The following is a 19,971-nucleotide window of genomic DNA, read 5'->3' as shown; positions in this document are numbered from 1 at the left end:
TACCCAATACTATTTCTCACCTAATGAAACTTTCTTTCAGTTCCTTGACCCTCTTAGATCCTGTCCTCCAGTACATCTGGGAGATTGTTTGTGTCCTCCTTAGTGAAGACAGATCCGAAGTACCTATTCAAATCTTCTGCCATTTCCTTGTTGCCTATAATAATTTCACCCTTGTCTGCTTCAAGGGACCCACATTTGACTTTGCTACTCTTTTTCCCTTAACATATCTAAAGACGCTTTTACTGTCCTTCTTTACATTCCTGGCCAGCTTCCCCTCGTACTTCATCTTTTCAGCCCGTATTGTTTCCTTCTGTTGTCTTATGAAAGTTTCCCAATCCTCTGGCTTCCGGCTACTCTTTGCTGTGCTGTATATTTTTTCTTTTAGTTTTATTCTATCCCTAACTTCTCTTGTCATCCAAGCGGTTCCTTTACCTCGAGTTATTTTATCAAATCTGGTTCATTGGACAACATTAAATCCAGAATTGCCTTTTCTCTGGTCGGCTCCATTACAAGTAGCTCTAAGAATCCATCTCGGAGGCATTCTACAACTCTCTTTCTTGGGGTCATGAACCAACCTGATTTTCCTGAAATCCCCCATCACCACAGTGGCATTACCTTTGTTGCATGTCGCATATAATCCTCCAATATTTTTTCCACCTCTAACATGATCCCACTACTGACATCTCCACCCCTTTCTGCTTTCCGCAGACCGTTCCCTCTGCAACTCCCTGGTCCCTTCCCACCCAAACCATCCCCCTCCCCAGGTACTTTCCCCTGCAACCGCAGGAGATGCAACACCTGTCCCTTTACCTCCTCCCTCAACTCCATCCAAGACCCCAAGTCTTTCCAGGTGAGGCAGAGATTCACTTGCACCTCCTCCAACCACATCTACTGTATCCGCTGTTCCAGTTGTCAACTCCTGTATATCAGTGAGACCAAGCGCATGCTCGCCGATCTTTTCGTTGAACACCTCCGCTCAGTCCGCCTTAACCTACCTGATCTCCCAGTTGCTCAGCACCAACTTCCCCTCCGATTCCCAATCTGGCCTTTCTCTCCGGGTCTCCTCCATTGTCATAATGACGTACAGCGCCAATTGGAGGAACAGCACCTCATATTGAGCTTGGTCAGCTTACACCCCAGCGGTATGAATATTGACTTCTCTAACTTCAAGTAGCTCTTGTTTCACTCTCTTCATTCCCTCTACAGTTCTCCCACCAGTCTTACTGTCTCCGACTACATTATATCTCTGTCCTAACCTCCTCCTAATCTGAGGAAGGACATTCTTGCCATAGAGGGAGTAAAGAGAAGGTTCACCAGACTGATTCCTGGGATGTCAGGACTCATATGAAGAAAGACTGGATAGACTCCACTTGTACTCGCTAGAATTTAGGAGATTGAGGGGGGATCTTATAGAAACGTACAAAATTCTTAAGGGGTTGGACAGGCTAGATGCAGGAAGATTGTTCCCGATGTTGGGGAAGTCCAGAACAAGGGGTCACAGTTTAAGGATAAGGGGGAAATCTTTTAGGATCGAAATGAGAATAACATTTTTCACACAGAGAGTGGTGAATCTCTGGAATTCTCTGCCACAGAAGGTAGTTGAGGCCAGTTCATTGGCTATAGTTAAGAGGGAGTTAGATGTGGTCCTTGTGGCTAAAGGGATTAGAGAGTATGGAGAGAAGGCAGGAACAGGATACTGAGTTGGATGATCAGCCATGATCATATTGAATGGCGGTGCAGGCTCGAAGGGCCGAATGGCCTACTCCTGCACCTATTTTCTATGTTTCTATGTTCCACCCACTCCCCTGACATCAGTCTGAAGAAGGGTCTCGGCCCGAAATGTCACCCAATTGTGCAGGTTTGTAGGTTTATTGGCTTTGGCAAAAAATTGTAAGCTGTCACTAGTGCTAGTGCGCGGCCTAGTTGGTGCAGACACGTCGGGCCTGTTTCCGTGCTGTATCTCTAAAGTCTAAAGTAAAGTCCAAAACTAGCATAGGACTTTTAACTGATGTGTCTGCTGCATGTTTGTTCCTGAGCAGGAATGGTAGGTGAACTCAAAATACCAGAGTAACTCAGCCGGACAGGCAGCATCTCTGGAGAGAAGGAACGGGTGACGTTTCGGGTCGAGACCCTTCTTCAGACTGAATGTAGTGATGTAATTTGTTTGCCTGGTGTGATGTCAACATTGTTAATGAAACCCACACATCAGTAGAATCTGCAAGTATATAGTGCAGTGAATATTGTCACAATTTAGAATTCTTATCTATATGCACTTGCGTATTTCACAATAAACTCTGAACAGTTGTAACAAAAGCACATTGTGTAAAAATCACACAGTTGTACAAATATTGCCTAACCATCTAAACAATTCTATTATTTAACTTGTCATTTTCAGACTTCAACTTCGATGCTCTGCATTTAAACCACAAAACAGTCAAATGTACAAAGAAAACAAAACCTACACAAACATTCCTGAGTATGTCCTGAGTAATCAAAGTTATTGAAATACCAATGACTGGGATTTCATTTACTTTGAAAGTTTTATAGTAGTTTTAAAAAATAGTTGATTAGAACCATCTTCAAATTTTACAGAGGAACAAGGCCTGTTTGTCCATTGCTACACAGACTATAAAACGTGCTCTCAATTTCAACAAGTATGTTTCAAAACAAAGTGGATGAAAATTACTGTCAAGTTGGAATAAACAACTCAGAATGGGAATAAGTTTGGAGTCACAATCACTAAGCAGTAATTTAGAAAACAAATGTCTCCAATAATGTAATTTGTTTGCCTATTGTGATGCCTACATTGTTAAGGAAACCCACACATCAGTAGGATCTGCAACTATACAGTGCCCATAATGTCTGGGACAAAGACCCACCATTTATTTATTTGCCTCTGTACTCCACAATTTGAGATTTGTAATAGAAAAAAATCACGTGGTTAAAGTGCACATGGTCAGATTTTATTAAAGGCCATTTTTAGACATTTTGGTTTCACCATGTAGAAATTACAGTTGTGTTTATACATAGTCCCCCCATTTCAGGGCACCATAATGTTTGGGACACATGGCTTCACAGGTGTTTGTAATTGCTCAGGTGTGTTTAATTGCCTCCTTAATGCAGATATAAGAGAGAACTCAGCACCTAGTCTTTCCTCCAGTCTTTCCATCACCTTTGGAAACTTTTATTGCTGTTTATCAACACGAGGACCAAAGTTGTGCCAATGAAAGTCAAAGAAGCCATTATGAGACTGAGAAACAAGAATAAAACTGTTAGAGATATCAGGCAAACTACACTTACAAAAATCAACTGTTTGGAACTTCATTAAGAAGAAAGAGAGCACTGGTGAGCTTACCCCAAACACCTGTCCGACAGATCAGAAACACTCTTCAGGAGTCAGGTGTGGATTTGTCAATAACCACTGTCCGCAGAAGTCTTCATGAACAGAAATACAGAGGCTACACTGCAAGATGCAAACCACTGGTTAGCCGCAAATATAGGATGGCCAGGTTATTGTTTGCCAAGAAGTATTTAAAAGAGCAACCGCAGTTCTGGAAAAAAAGGTCTTGTGGACAGATGAGATGAAGATTAACTTATATCAGAGTGATGGCAAGAGCAAAGTATGGAGGAGAGAAGGAACTGCCCAAGATCCACCTCATATGTGAAACACGGTGGTGGGGGTGTTATGGCCTGGGCATGTATGGCTGCTGAAGGTACTGGCTCACTTATCTTCATTGATGATACAACTGCTGATGGTAGTAGCATAATGAATTCTGGTGTATAGACACATCCTATCTGCTCAAGTTCAAACAAATGCCTCAAAACTCATTGGCCGGTGGTTCATTCTACAGCAAGACAATGATCCCAAATATATTGCTAAAGTAACAACTGAGTTTTTCAAAGCTAATAAATGGTCAATTCTTGAGTGGCCAAGTCAATCACCCGATCCGAACACAATTGAGCAAGCCTTTTATATGCTGAAGAGAAAACTGAAGGGGACTAGCCCCCAAAACAAGCATTAGCTAAAGATGGCTGCAACACAGCCTGGCAGAGCATCACCAGAGAAGACACCCAGCAACTGGTGATGTCCATGAATCGCAGATTACAAGCAGTCATTGCATGCAAAGGATATGCAACAAAATACCAAACATGACTACTTTTATTTAAATGACATTGCTGTGTCCCAAACATTATGGTGCCATGAAATGGGGGGGGGGGGGGAAGGAAGACAATGTCTATGTATAAACACTGCTGTAATTTCTACATGGTGAACCAAAATGTGTAAAATGGCCTTTATTAAAATCTGACAATGTGCACTTTAACCACATGTGATTTTTTTCTATTACAAATCGCTAATTGTGGAGTACAGAGGCAAATAAATAAATGATGGGCCATTGTCCCAATTATGGAGGGCACTGTAGTGCAGTGAATATTGTCACAATTTAGAATTCTTATCTATATGCACTTGCGTATTTCACAATAAACTCTGAACAGTTGTAACAAAAGCACAAAATCAGTTCGGAAGTACTTCAAAACTCTCAGGAGTCCTAGGATTTGAAACGTGTTGGACAAGATACTACATTTCCCCAAACTAAACAAGAGAAATCCAAGAATGGAAAATGTGCACTCATTGCCTAAGCTTATACTGGATTTAAATCATTCCAACTCTGTGAATCCAATTCTTAGGTGATTTCACTTACCTGCTTTTCAAAGAACGAACTCTTGCTAAACATAACATTCTTGCCAAAGTTAGGCAACAAACCAATGTGATTCCCACATTAATAGAACGATACAAGATAGTATGAACCAACAAACATCTTCCATTTAGAACTCACTGTGTGTGTGTGTGTGGATACGAGTACCAAACAAGCTGGGAATTGTGCAGAACTGCATCCACGACCACAAAGACGATTAACTCTCGGTTCTCGGGTAACCTTGCTGAAGCACTAATAACACCTGGAAATTTGTTTTGCAACTACACAAGAAACACACAAATAGGATGTTGCCAACTACACCAGGCTCAACAGGGAAGACAGTGCACAAGCCTTCACCTGCTTCACCTGGTCTTCTGGGGGCAAACCCCAGGAAACTATTTCCCAAACAATTCCAAGATAGATCACGGAGCCAAGGGAATAAATACCGGATGGGCAGAACAAAACAAATTTGGAATAGTTTGAACTGGTTTAGGCTGAAAATTAGAATTTGCTCGTGAGCAAAATGACGTTGAATTATAGAGAACATCCTTGCCGCTCAGTTTAACAAAGTACAAGTTTTCTAGATCAGCCGGTGTAACCCAAGGATGCTGTGTAGCCTCCTTGAACATGTCAGTCTTTGAAAGATGTTGTTAAGAATTAGTCCAGGGATGAGTCCAGGTTTGCCACGAGAGACCAGTTTACAGTCAGAATTGTAGACATCACCCCTGGGTCTTCAGAAGGCTGGACTCGTGAGCTCTTAACATCGCAACAGCATCTTTTACTGCATGGTAGATTATATTCTTCACCTGCTCACAAACAAAGGGCACAGGATTATGATTGGCAACAAATATATTGCTCCCCAAAGTCAACATTAGTTTTAAACTTTAAGGGTGGTGGGTATACGGAATGAACTGCCATAGGAGGTAGTTGACAATATTTAAAAGACATTTGGACAGGTGCATGGACAGGGAAGGTATAGAGGATGTGGGACAAATGTGGGCAGGTGGGACTAGAGTACAAGGGGTAGCTTGGTTGGCATGGGATGGGATGGGTCGAATGGCCTGTTTCAGTGCTGTATGGCTATAACTTGTTATTAATCAATGGGTTTACATCAATAACCAATCAGTTATTGAAATTGTTTAAATAAATGGAGCCTTAATAAAATATTGGTGACCAGAACTTAAGATTCATACAGCATAGAAACAGGCCCTTTGGCCCAACTTGACCGCACCGAACAACATGCCCCATCTAAACTAGTCCCACCTGCTTGCAATTGGCCTATATCCCTCTAAACCTATATTATACACATACCTGCCTAAATGTTTCTTAAACGTTGCAATAGTACCTCCTCAACTACCCACTCCCTACTTGATACGTTGAAAAAGTGCACTGGCTGAATCACCACTCACTCAAGTACCAGACTTTATATAGCTGGCATTTTTAACATAGAAAATAGGTGCAGGAGTCGGCCATTCGAGGCAGCACCGCCATTCAATAAGATCATGACTGATCATCCAGAATCAGTACCCTGTTCCTGCTTTCTCCCCATATCCCTTAATTCCATTAGCCCTGAGAGCTATATCAAACTTTCTCTTGAATACATTGAGAATTGGCCTCCACTGCCTTCTGTGACAGAGAATTCCACAGATTCACAACTGTATGAAAACGTTTCCCCTCATCTCAGTCCTAAATGGCCAACCCCTTATTCTTAAACTGTGACCGCTGGTTCTGGACTCCCCCAACATGGGGAACATTGTTCCTGCATCTAGCCAGTCCTATAACATCCTATTCAACAGCCATTACTATTGTCTGATTGCCCCTGTAAATTCTTCATTAGAATGGGTGAGAAGGGTTATTATAGGGAGAAGGCAGGAAAATGGGATTAGGTGGCAGAGATCAGCCATGATTGAATGGCGGAGTAGACTCGATGGGCCAAATGGCCTAATTCTTACTCCTATAATTTGTAACTTGTGATCTGGGGATTTGGGACAGTGGGGACAGGGTGGACAATTAGACGTCTCCACTGGTGGTGAAGTGTTTGGGGCCATTATCCACGTTCGCATCCAGCACAACTGTAAAATAATTTCTCCGGTATCTGTGTGGAGGATCACCAGGAACTTGCACGTTTTTGCTGATAGAGACATCACACATATAGTTCACTTTCTGTCTTCCCATTCCCAATTATCTTCCCGATTCTCAGCTTATTTCTGGAAATGACAGAGCTTTAAAGCAATCACTGCCTGGACCTTTAGCTGCTGCTACTTTCATGTAGTCATCTCTCAGTAATGACACAGCACCAAGTCCTTGTGGTCTCTCCTTTCCCATCTAGTCACCAAACATCACGGGTTGGGCAGCATCTCTGAAGAACATTGATAGGTGACGTTTCGGGTTGCAACCTTCTCCAGGGATGCTGCCTGACCCACTGACTTACTTCAGCATTTTGTGTCTATCACTTGAAAGCACACACTGTATTTTCCTCATTGTTCTATTTATTGCATTTAGTTTAGTTTAGTTTAGAGATACAACACAGAAACAGGGCTCAGTCCACCTAAACCTACCTGATCTCCCAGTTGCTCAGCACTTTAACTCCCCCTCCCATTCCCAATCTGACCCTTTCTGTCCTGGGCCTCCTCTATTGTCAGAGTGAGGCCCAAATTGAAGGAACAGCACCTCATGTTTTGCCTGGGTAGCTTACACCCCAGCAGTATGAACATGGACCTCACTGATTTCAAGTAACCCTTGCTTTCTCTCTATCTCTATTCCCTCCCCTTCCCAGTTCTCCCACCAGTCTTACTGTCTCCGACTACATTCTATCTCTGTCCAGCCCACTCCCCTGACATCAGTCTGAAGAAGGGTCTCGACCTGAAATGTCACCCATTCATTTTCTCCAGAGATGCTGCCCGTCCCGCTGAGTTACTCCAGCATTATGTGTTTGACTTCGCGCCGACCAGCGATCCTTGCACACCAACACTATCCTACACACACTAGGGACAATTTTCATTAATATCAAGCAAATTAACCTACAAACCTTTATGTCTTTGGAGTGTGGGACGAAATCGAAGATTTCGGAGAAAACACACGCAGGTCATGGGGAGAATATTTACAATATACATCAATGATTTAGATGAAGGGATTTAAAGTAACATTAGCAAATTTGCAGATGACACAAAGCTGGGTGTCAGTGTGAACTGTGAGGATGCTATGAGAATGCAGGGTGGACAGGTTGGGGGAGTGGGCAGATGCATGGCAGATGCAGTTTAATGTGGATAAATGTGAGGTTATCCACTTTGGTATAAAAAACAGGAAGGCAGATTCCTATATAAATCGTGTCAAGTTGGGAATACTGAGTCAGGGGATATGGGGAGAAGGCAGGAACGGGGTACTGATTGGGGATGATGAGCCATGATCACATTGAAAGGCGGTGCTGGCTCGAAGGGCCGAATGGCCTACTCCTGCACCTATTGTCTATTGAGAATGTACAAACTCTGTACAGATAGCTCTTGTAGTCGGGTTCAAACCCGGGTCTCTGGCACTGTAAGGCAGTAGCTCTACCGTTACATCCCCGATTTGAGTTTAACGTTATTGTATTTATCTATAGTATTATCTGATCTGTTTGGTTAGTTTGCAAAACAAAGCTTTTCAATGTACCTCGGTACATGTGACTATAATAAATCTAAACTTAATTGCAGAAGCTAGTATAGGTGTGATTTACAGCAAGGCATCTATCTGTTCACTGAAGTCGATCCTGATGGAGAGAATGAATCCAAATACCTGCAGTTTGTCTTCATGGTTGGTGTGCGTGTTAGACAAGTGTCTAAATTCCTGGGTGAGCCGGAAGCAGTGTTTGACGTGTTCAGTGGAAACAAAATCCTCCGCTACTTTGATACAACTGTACAAGTTGTGAACCTGTAGCAAGCAAGAATATTCAAAATAATTAATTACTGGTTATTGAGCTAGGACAGTTTCCCAGATCTTTCTCCACTCTCCCGCACTCCCTTCCACCCTACTCATCCCAAACGCAGCCATTCTGTAGGAACTGTTTTCAGTGGACAGGAAAGAGGAGAAATCGAGAACCAGAGGACATAGGTTTAAGACGAATGAGGAAAAGATTTAATAGGAACCTGAGGGGCAACTTTTGCACACAGAGGGCAGTGGATATACAAAATGAGCTGCTAGAGGAAATAGTTGAGGCAGATACAATAACAACATTTAAAATACATTTGGACGTGCATGAATAGGACAGGTTTAGAGGGATATGGACCAGAGGAAATAGTTGGGGCAGGTACTGTGCCAGCATTTCAAAGCCATTTGGACAGGTTTAGAGGGATATGTGGGCAGGTGGGACTATAAGACTAGCTTGACTAATCTTCTGGAATTGTTTGAGGATGTAACAAGTAACATGGACAAGGGGGAGCTAGTAGATGTAGTGTATCTGGACTTTCAGAAAGCATTTGATAAGGTCCCACATAGGAGATTAGTGGGCAAAATGAGGGCACATGGTATTGGGGGTAGGGTGCTGACATGGATAGAAAAATAGTTGTCAGACAGGAAACAAAGAGTAGGGATTAACAGGCCCCTTTCAGAATGGCAGGCAGTGGGGTGCCACAAGGCTCGGTGCTGGGACCGCAGCTATTTACAATATACATCAATGATTTAGATGAAGGAATTAAAAGTAACATTAGAAAATTTGCAGATGACACAAAGCTGGGTGGATTTGAGGATGTCATGAGGATGCAGGGTGACTTGGACAGGTGAGATGAGTGGGCAGATGCATGGCAGGTGCAGTATAATGTGGATAAATGTTAGGTCATCCACTTTGGTGGCAAGAACAGGAAGGCAGATTACTATCTAAATGGTGTCAAGTTGGGAAAAGGGGAAGTACAACGGGATCTGGGGGTCCTTGTACATCAGTCTATGAAAGTAAGCAAGCAGGTACAGCAGGCAGTGAAGAAAGCGAATGGCATGTTGGCCTTCATAACAAGAGGAATCGAATATAGGAGCAAAGAGGTCCTTCTGCAGTTGTACAGAGCCCTAGTGAGACCACACCTGGAGTATTGTGTGCAGTTTTGGACCCCTAATTTGAGGAAGGACATTCTTGCTATTGAGGGAGTCCAGCGTAGGTTTACAAGGTTAATTCCCGGGATGGCGGGACTGTTATATGCTGAGAGAATGGAGCGGCTGGGCTTGTATACTCTGGAGTTTAGAAGGATGAGAGGGCATCTTATTGAAACATATAAGATTATTAAGGGTTTGGACACACTAGAGGCAGGAAACATGTTCCCGATGTTGGGGGAGTCCAGAACCAAGGGCCACAGTTTAAGAATAAGGGGTAAGCCATTTAGAACGGAGACGAGGAAACATTTTTTCTCACAGAGAGTTGTGCGTCTGTAGAATTCTCTGCTTGTGGAGGCCAGTTCTCTGGATACTTTCAAGAGAGAGCTAGATAGGGCTGTTAAAGATAGCGGAGTCAGGGGAAAAGGAGAGAAGGCAGGAATGGGGTACTGATTGTGGATGATCAGCCATGATCACATTGAACGGCGGTGCTGGCTCAGGGCCGAATGGCCTACTCCTGCACCTATTGTCTATTATTAAATTCTTTAAAATTATTAATAAACAGAACAAATTGTGTTATAAAGAGCCCCAGACACGATGAGAATGACATCACTTTTGTAGGTAAGAAATGTTTAAATCTTCCTCCAGCCAGATAATGCAAAATAATTCCTGTTTTTCTACAATCCTAATTATAAGATTAGACCTCTACAGTTAGGCAGGATTCCAGCCTTTTGGCTGTGCTGCGAAGCTCTTTGCGAATCTCAGGTGCAGGGTGATTTGCACGCAGGGACTCAATGCCCACATCATTTGTACTTCAGTCCAGGGGCCTACGCTTCAGAGGGGGTATTTCAGCCAAAGAGGACATTTAGCTTTGCCTTAAGAGAGATACCCACATCCTACCCAGTCATCCCCAAATCACAGCAACCTTCTGAAGGCATTGGTGTGTCACACACTTCGTGGAACCCGTTAGGAGGGGCGTGGGAATGTTGACCATCGGTTCCCCTACCATTCCTGCTCGGGCACAAACATGCAGCAGACACATCAGTTAAAGGATCCATGTTGGTTTTGGACTTTACTTTAGGAGGAGGAGGATGAGGGGAGATCTTATAGAGGTGTACAAAATCATGAGAGGAATAGATCGGGTAGATGCATAGTCTTTTACCCAGAGATGGGGAATTGAGGACCAGAGGACATAGGTTCAGGGTGAAGGGGAAAAGATTTAATAGGAATCCGAGGGGTATCTTTTTCACACAAAGGGTGGTGGGTGTATGGAACAAGCTGGCAGAGGAAGTAGTTGAGGCTGGGACTATCCCAACGTTTAAGAAACAGTTGGACAGGGTCATGGATTGGACAGGTTTGGAGGGATATGGACCAAGCGCAGGCAAGAGGGACTAGGGTAGCTGGGACATTGTTGGCTGGTGTGGGCGAGTTGGGCTGAAGGGCCTGTTTCCACACTGTATCACTCTGACTCTTTCTTTAGACTTTGGAGACACAGCACTAAAACAGGCCCTTCGGCCTGCCAAGCCTGCACCAAACAGCCCGTGCACTAGCACTAGTGACAAGGCACAATTTTTTACCAAAGCCAATTAACCTACACATCTTTAGAGTGTGGGAGGAAACCAGAGCACCCAAAGAAAGCCCACGTGGTCACAGGGAGAACGTACAAACTCTGTACAGACAGCACCCGTAGTCAGGACAAAACCTGGATCTCTGCGACTATCCTTGATCAAACTTTGCTGGCTTGACCTTACACTAAAACATTTTTCCCGTATCATGTAAATGGCTCGATGGTAAACATGTTTTGTCTTTCTGCTGACTGGTCTGCACGCAACAAAAGCTTTTCAATGTACCTCATGTACACGTGACAATAAACTGAACTGACCTGAAAGCTGAACTGAAGCAGCAACTCTACCGCTGCGCCACCGTGCCCGGTTAGGGTGAAATAGGAAAGGCATGTTTTGTGCATATCCTGATGCTTAGATCATGATGTGCACACAACATACAGGGTTATAAGTTAATTGGTTTGGTAAATGTAAAAATTGACCCTAGGAAAGTGTTGGTGTGCGGGGATTGTTGGTCGGCGCGGACCCGGTGGGCCGAAGGGCCTGTTTCTGTGCTGTATCTCTAAACTAAACTAGATCCAGGGGATCGACATATTGTTTCAAGTAATGGGGATAACCATTGCATCAGTGGAGCGACATGCAAATGCGTTTGGCTGTAGATCAAATGAGCGGAAGGAAGGCCAACCTGGTGTGGGGCTCCGGCTGGTATGAAGACCACATCCCCGAGGTACTGCACGATGGCCCAACCCTGCACCCCATACTCCTGATGCAGCCTCTTGCGTAGAGTCCTGTCCAGGTACCAGCTTTGGTCGTGAATCGGGTCGTGGTCGGGAGGATTTTCTTGACCTTGCTCTTCCGCTACCTGAAAACGGACACAATTAACGGTGTCAAGTTAGCAGCTTGGATTATTCAATGGGGAAGAAAGGCAGCAAAATGGGGTTAGGATTGAGATAGATGATTGAATGGCGGAGTAGGCTTGATGGGCCGAATGGCCTAATTCTACTCGCATCACCTATCCATTCTCTGCAGAGATGGTGCCTGACCTGCTGAGTTACTCCAGCACTTGTGTTTCAGCTTTATATTTGTTAAAAGCAGTGGGTGACTAAATAATGATATTATTTCCAATCTCATCTAATCGACTCTACTCATTTAATCTATTCAATGTTTTTATATTTGGGTTTATTTATCCTCTTCAATTGATTAAAGAATATAGAAGAGTACAGCACAGGAACGGGCCCTTTGGCCCACAATGTTTGTGTTGAACATAATGCCTAATTAAACTGATCTAGTGAAACTACTTCCATGCGATCCATGTTCCTCTATTCCCTGCATTTCCACGGGCCTATCTAAAAGCTGCTATTGCATTGTCCTCCACCACCACCCCAGGAATACGTTGCAGGCCAGCAACAACCTTGGTGTGAAAAAAACTCCCCGAACATGTTCATTAGATGTCCCCGAGGGGCAGGGGCATGAACACTGAATTCTCCAATTTTAGGTAACCTCTAACCCCCCCCCCCCCAATCCCAATCTCCCCCTCTGGTGAATCTGGGGAACTCTTTGCCACAGACAGCTGTGGAGGCCAAGTCAGTGGATATTTTTTAAGGAAGAGATAGATAGATTTTTGATTAGTACGGGTGTCAGAGGTTGTGGGGGGAAGGCAGGAGAATGGGGTTAGGAGGGAGAGATAGATCAGCCATGATTGAATGGCAGAGTAGACTTGATGGGCCGAATGGCCTAATTCTACTCCTATCACTTATGACCTCCCCTGTGCTCCACCTGGACTTACACCTAGTTCTCCCCTCTCCCTACATCCCTTCCTCTAGCTTCACAATTCAAAACTCCTCAATCCTTTTGTCTCACACCTGTTTCCCATCTTTGGCCTTTGTCCAAGCATCTGACTATCTACCCCCCTCCATTCTTTGGCCTAAGATAGAGTTGAATGCAGGAGGTAGGAAGATATGAAGAGTGAAGGATATAAAGGTTGGTAAGAGATGACAGCTTGGAACATCCTGACTCAGTTGCCACTAGTTACCATGGAGAATCCGAAACAAAACACTGGGCATTGGTGATCCCACAAAGTAGCTCGTGGTCCTTTGCTGCCAATTACCTTCTTCAGCAGATCTCGGATCTTTTCTGCATCTTTGGCTGAGTAAATGTGCCACAAAGCACCAGGCCTTTCATTGGATTCTGTGAAACGTCTAATCGTCAATTCATCCGTGTCCCCATCCTCCATCGTCTTCAGGATCTCTATGAAAAGAAAACTCGTCAACATGGAGCAAGAGAACAATGGCCGCCACCACTTTACATGAAGTGCATTTGCACGCATTTTATTTTTTATCAAGATATTGCACCACAAGATGCTGGTTTACTAAAAGGACACAAAGTAGCGGAGTAACGAGTTCTTCAGAGAGTTTTTAAGAAGGAACTGCAGATGCTGGAAAATCGAAGGTATACAAAAAAGCTGGAGAAACTCAGCGGGTGCAGCAGCATCTATGGAGCGAAGGAGATAGGCAACGTTTCGGGCTGAAACCCTTCTTCGAGTTCTTCAGAGATGCTGAGTTACTTCAGCACTTTGCGTCCCCCACGGAAACATTGCTCCTTCTTGAATCGTTAAATTGAGAACAAAACTGCAACGCTGCATTTTAAAAACAAACAGCGGCTCCAGTGTACTTCTCTGTTTATGTGTAAGAAGGAACTGCAGATGCTGGTTTAAACCGAAGATATTAGACACACAAAGCTGGAATAACAGGCAGCATCTCTGGAGAGAAGGAATGGGTGACATTTCGGGCCAGTCTGAAGGGTCTCGACCCAAATGGTCACCCATTCCTTCTCTCCAGAGATGCTGCCTGTCCCGCTGAGTTACTCCAGCATTTTGTGTCCACCTCCTGTTTATTCTGGGCGTACTATGTTGACATATTGTGTTGAGCTGCTGCAAGCAAGAACTGTGTTGTTCTGTTTGGGACATATGATTGACAATAAAACACTCGACTCTTACAGTGCAGGTGCTGCAATTAATTACTGAATTAAAGTGAATGTCAAAAGAAAAAGGAATACAATCCTGCAAAAGTTAGATATCCCGAGTTAGATTTCACTCTTAGGGCCAATGGAATCAAGGGATATGCGGAGAAAGCAGAAACGGGGTACTGACTTTGGATGATCAGCCATAATCATATTGAATGGCAGTGCAGGCTCGAAGGGCCAAATGGCCTACTCCTGCACCTATTTTCTATGTTTCTGAAACGCACAAAGCAACGTGTCTGTATGATCGTCCCGTGACCTGCGTGGGTTTTCTCTGGGTACTCTCCGGTTTGTTTGAATGAATTAATTAATAAGTTTATTGGCCAAGTATTCACATACAAGGAATTTGCCTTGGTGCTCTGCCCGCAAGCGACAACATGACATACAGTGGCAGTTAGGAATGACACATAAAACATTAATAATAAAACTTTATCGATTAAACATGTGAATTAAATAAAATACCAGAGCAAAAGGAGGCTACAGATTTTTGGTGATTGAGCAGAGCTACTCAATAACCAGAAATCTGTCGCCTCCTATTGTTCTGGTATTTTATTGGGGCGTGGTTTCCTCCCACACCCCAAAGACGTAAAGGTTTGTAAGTTTATAAGATTTGGTAAAAATTGTAAATGATACGTAATAGGAGTAGGATAGTGTCAGTGTGCGGGGATCGCTGGTCGGCGCGGACTCGGTGGACCGAAGGGCCTGTTTCCGCGCCGTATCTATAAACTAAATGTAGAGGAGTGGACAAGTCGAGGCCTTCAGTGTGAACCTTCACGAGGGTGGTCAAGCAACACTCACCCTCCTCGTGATTGGGTTGGCCGCTGGGGATCCCCACGTACACCATCACGTTCGCAGCGTCCGACACGTCCAAGTGAAGGTTTGTCGTTCCGACCTTCCTGTCCTCCGCTGACAACAAGCCTGAGCAACAGAGGCAAAAGATGACCATTGGTAGCAAGAGCCTCAACAATGTGAAGCACAAAGTTTGTAAAGGAAGGCGCGCGCCGACAGACGGCTGGCTCACTCACCATAGGCGTTGTACATTTTTGGTCCCAAATCAGGTCTCACGAAAAAGTCTGGTAGCCGGGAAGCCAGGTTCAACTTGCCGTCTCTCTTGGTGTATTCAGGCAGAGGGAGGTTGTTCATCAGGTCTTCAAACCTGAAGGAACAGTGAAGAGTAGGCCTAAAGAAGGGTCCCGACCCAAAACATGTTTCTATCTTTACTCACTGTTCCATCACTCCGTTACTTCAGCCCTCTCAGCGGCTGAGAGCAGGCTGCAGGGAGGCTAAAAGATATGTCCTGTGTATTTACTATAAAATATTATTTTCTCTCAGCAGTGATTAGTACGGGTGTCAGGGGCTATGGGAAGAAGGCAGGAGAATGGGGTTGAGAGGGAAAGATAGACCAGCCATGATTATTGGGCCGAATGGCTTAATTCTGCTCCTACATCTTATGAAAATCATCTATCCTCTTTCTCCAGAGATGCTGCCTGACCCGCTGAGTTAAGGGCCTGATCCACTGTACGAGGTCATTCAAGAGCTCTCCTGAGTTTAAAAAAAAATCAAACTCATGGTAAGTACGTAGAATGTACGTAGTGGGTACGTCGGAGATCGGGACGTCTCTTAGCGGCTCGTAACACTAACGGCAGGTACTTGGGAAACGCGGTAAGCTCGTGAAGTTTTTTCAACATGTTGAAAAATGTCCACGAGAGCCCCGAGTACCTACGAGCGGCTATTACCGTAATTCTCCGAGTTCGAATCAGGGGAAACTCGGGAGAACTCTTGAATGACCTCGTACAGTGGGACATGCCCTTTACTCCAGCATTTTGTGTCTATCTTCAGTGCAGAGAAGACCATTTATTAATTTGAACCTATTGTAGGGGTCATGTCAGATCCTTGGAGCTCTCTACCAACTGGCACAGTGCAGTGGTTGCAGCATTTCAACATCGCAACTCGCTACTTCCAATGGCAGACCTCACCATGAATGCACCTGCAGTACAAGTATAAACACAAACACAACCACCAGCTCAGAGACCTGGAGTCATGGAGTTGTACACGGGGAAAGGGGCCCTTCGGCCAATCTTGTCCATGCCGATCAAATTGTCCATTGGGCTAATCCCATTTGCCCGAATCTGGTCCATAGCCTTCTGAATCCTTCCCATCTGTATCTGTCTATATGGTTAGTTTAGTTTAGCGATACAACTTGCAAACCCGTCCTTCGGCCTACCGAGATCACACCAACCAATTTACAAAAACCAATTAACTTACAATCCTACACGTTTTTGGAAAATGTGGGGGGGAAACCAGAACACTCGGGGAAAACCCATAGCGTCACAGGTAGAATGTACTATCTCAGTACAGGCAGCACCCGCCCGAGGTCAGGATCGAACCTGGGTCTCTGGTGCGGCAAGGCAGCAACTCTACCGCTGCGCCACTGTATTTTAAATGTCATAATTGCATCAGCTTAGCAACACTCTCCAAGGCTCCACCATTTACTATGCAAGTCCTGCCCTGGTTGACATTCCAAAGTGGAACACCTCATACTTGTCAGAGTTCAATTCCATTTGCCATTCCTTGGTCCACCATCCCAACTGATCTAGGTCTGGTTGTAAGCTTAGATATCCCTGATAACCAAGTGTGTGACAAGCACATCTTGAGCTGATTACGTCACTTACCTAGACAGCATCATGTCTCTGAAGTCCTCTCCTGGAGGCCAGTCTTTCAGTTTTAAAGCCATCGGTTCCTTCTCTTTTGTTGCAAGGCGCCCTTTAAAACACAGAAAGGGTTCAGTGAAACAGCTTGAAATAAAGGCCTCAAACAGAGGGCTTTGCATTGCATGAGCCAACAATCTTCATTCAGTCGCAGATTATTAATTAGACTGTAGACTTTTCAGATACAGCGCGGAAACAGGCCCTTCGGCTCACCGAGTCCGCACTGACCAACGATCCTCATACACTAATGAGCACTAACCTACACACTAGGGACAATTTACAATTTCATCAAAGCCAATTAACCTACAAACCTGTATGTCGTTGGAGTGCGAGAGGAAACCGGAGCAACTGGAGAAAACGCTTGCGTCCCAGGGAGAACATCGACTCCGTACAGACCCCCCCCCCCCACAAGGGATCGGTGCATTCAGCTGCGGGTCAATGTTACGCCTGCCTCAAAAGGGAGAGGTCTCTGGCCTTACCTTGCAGATATGTTCAATCAAATACCCAGACTTGAGCTCATGGTTTGGGATGATCTGCATTGCAGAGCCCACACCTTCTCTTGCACCATAGAGCCATACAGCATGGAAGGAGACCCTTTGGCCCAACTTGCCCATACTGACCAACATGTTTCTTCCACACAAGTCCCACCTGCCTGCGTTTGGCCCATATCCCTGTAAACCTCTCCAATCCATGTACATGTCCAAATGTTTCTTAAACGTAGTGATATTACCTGCCTCAACTACCTCCTCCAGCAGCTCGTTATATACAACCACCTTTTGTGTTTAAAGAAAAGTCACCTATTCCTATTAAATCATTCCCTCTTCACCTTAAACCTATGTCCTCTGGTCCTCGATTCCCCCTACTCTGGGCAAAAGATTCTGTGCCTCTACACGATCTATTCCTCTGATGATTTTATACACCTCTATAAGATCCCCCTCTTCCTCCTGCGCTCCTGCTTTCCCTCTCCCTATACTTCAGGCCCATGAGTCCTGGCAACATCCTCGTAAATCTTCTCTGTAAATAATCTTAATGCCATTATTTTTAAAAGCTGCCACGCAATATCAGAGTCTAATCGACCCGTTGTCATTCGATTGCTGTCCACAAGTTGGCGAACAATTCCTTTCACAACTCTGAGACTAAATCTCAACGAACAACATTTTTGGCTGGAAAGTTCTTTTAGAAAATGCAAGTTTTTTTCCCCAAAAAAGAGAAACGCTTTACCAGAGACCCGGTTTGATCCTGACTACGTGTGCTTGTCCGTACAGAGTTTGTACGTTCTCCCTGCGACCTGCGTGGGTTTTCTCCGAGATCGTTGGTTTCCTCCCACGCTCCAAAGATGTACAGGTTTGTAGGTTAATTGGCTTGGTATAAATGTAAATTGTCCCTAGTGTATCTAGCGTAGTGCTAGTGTGCGGGGATCGCTGGGCGTTGCGGACTCGGTGGGCTGAAGAGCCTGCCGCCGCGCTGTATCTCTAAACTAAACACTTACGTGAAAGGTCTTCAAATCCATCCCAAAAGTCTCGGATTTTTGCGCCAGCGATAATGGTGTTTGTTCTACAGTCAACCAGGTCGGCATCCTGGTCACCAAACTCTTTCCCAAATGCTTCAGGCTTCCATAGTTCCTCACGGAGCTTCGTGTGGACACCGGATACAATTACTGGCTAAAGAAGAGCAAAAACAAACTCATCGCGCCACCGTTCACGATAATAAAGTCAACGGAGCAGTGAACTTCTTTTAAACAACTGAACTTGAAGGATACAAGACGGTGCCGGAAATGTGGGCGGCACGGTGGAGCAGCGGCAGAGCGGCTGCCTTACAGCGCCAGTGACCCGGGTTCGATCCTGACTACGGGTGTAATCTGTACCGAGTTTGTACGTTCTCGCCGTGACTGCGTCTGCTTTCTCCGGTTTCCTCCCACACTCCAAAGACGTACAGGTTTGTAGGTTAATTGGTTTCAGTAAAATTATAAATTGTCCCTAGTGTGTAGGATACTGCTAGTGTAACGGGGTGATCGCTGGGTGCTACAATTGATGAGGTATGCAAAAAACAGCTAATGTTCACCAAAATATGTAAAGTTACAGAGTAATGTGGTTGTGTTTTAGAATTTTAAAGGAATCGACGAGGTATGTAAAAACATTAGGTACACAAAAATGCTGGAGAAACTCAGCGGGTGCAGCAGCATCTATGGAGCGAAGGAAATAGGCAACGTTTCGGACCGAAACCCTTCTTCAGTATGTAAAAACATTATCCACTGGTGGGAGAATAGAGGACAACAAAATCAGAAGAGTGCATAAATATTTCTCCGTCCAGACATTAGGCTCTCTGCAAAAGGGAGAGGTTTCTCTTATGAAGGCAGGCTGCTGTATCCACCCCAGTAGAGGCAGCCCCAGGGCAGGTGGGTGTTTACAGTGATGCAATGGCAAGGTAGAATTGCTCACCAGAAAACCATTTCATCTCTTTGCAAGAGCTAATTGGGGGAGGTGCTGATATTGTGCCTAATATTTTTTTAGGCCTATTTTAGGTATGTTAATTTAAATTTTAAAGCTATATGTATTTATTCTGTTTTTATTAACTGCACTGACGGGAACTGATTGAGAAACAATTTTTTGTTTCTCTGTGTATGTAAGTACTCAGTTAAAATGACATTAAAGTAAATACTGAAATACTGAGAGAACAAGCAGGCAATGCTCAGGAGAGTGAATGATAATTAAATGGATCCACACAAGGTATTCACCAAGAGAGCAAACTGTGACTGGAAGGCAGAATATGAAATAGTAGACAGGGTAGAGTTCATGGCGGAGGTGGAGGGGAAAACACCAGCAGAGGCTTGGGTTGAGGCTCCGCAGAGAGGGGCTGCCATTGTCAATGGTCCCGATGTTGGGAGAGTCCAGAACAAGGGGTCAGTTTAGGAATAAGGGGAGGCCATTTAGGACTGAG

At 44.6% G+C, this 19,971-nt stretch overlaps 1 protein-coding gene across 4 annotated transcripts in view; it reads right to left on the bottom strand.

Annotated features, from left to right (window-relative positions):
- Nucleotides 1-4,418: 4,418 nt before the first annotated feature.
- kdm3a (lysine demethylase 3A) overlaps nt 4,419-19,971 on the bottom strand; it is a 61,803-nt gene continuing 46,250 nt past the window's right edge. For all 4 annotated transcript variants that reach the window (XM_033034993.1, XM_033035002.1, XM_033035017.1 and 1 more), the window contains exons 13-20: nt 18,524-18,695; nt 16,999-17,089; nt 15,352-15,482; nt 15,125-15,244; nt 13,416-13,555; nt 11,994-12,170; nt 8,466-8,600; nt 4,419-5,500 (exon numbers count right to left, since the gene is read on the bottom strand). In XM_033034993.1, coding sequence (XP_032890884.1) covers nt 5,414-5,500; nt 8,466-8,600; nt 11,994-12,170; nt 13,416-13,555; nt 15,125-15,244; nt 15,352-15,482; nt 16,999-17,089; nt 18,524-18,695 — 1,053 coding nt within the window. In that variant the 3' untranslated portion in view covers nt 4,419-5,413. The remainder of the gene's footprint in view (nt 5,501-8,465; nt 8,601-11,993; nt 12,171-13,415; nt 13,556-15,124; nt 15,245-15,351; nt 15,483-16,998; nt 17,090-18,523; nt 18,696-19,971) is intronic.

The sequence above is a fragment of the Amblyraja radiata genome, chromosome 1 (genome assembly GCF_010909765.2).
Source record: "Amblyraja radiata isolate CabotCenter1 chromosome 1, sAmbRad1.1.pri, whole genome shotgun sequence".
Lineage (NCBI taxonomy): Eukaryota > Metazoa > Chordata > Chondrichthyes > Rajiformes > Rajidae > Amblyraja > Amblyraja radiata.
The sequence above is the reverse complement of the archived record's forward strand: the minus strand, read 5'-3'. Positions and strand labels throughout refer to the sequence as shown.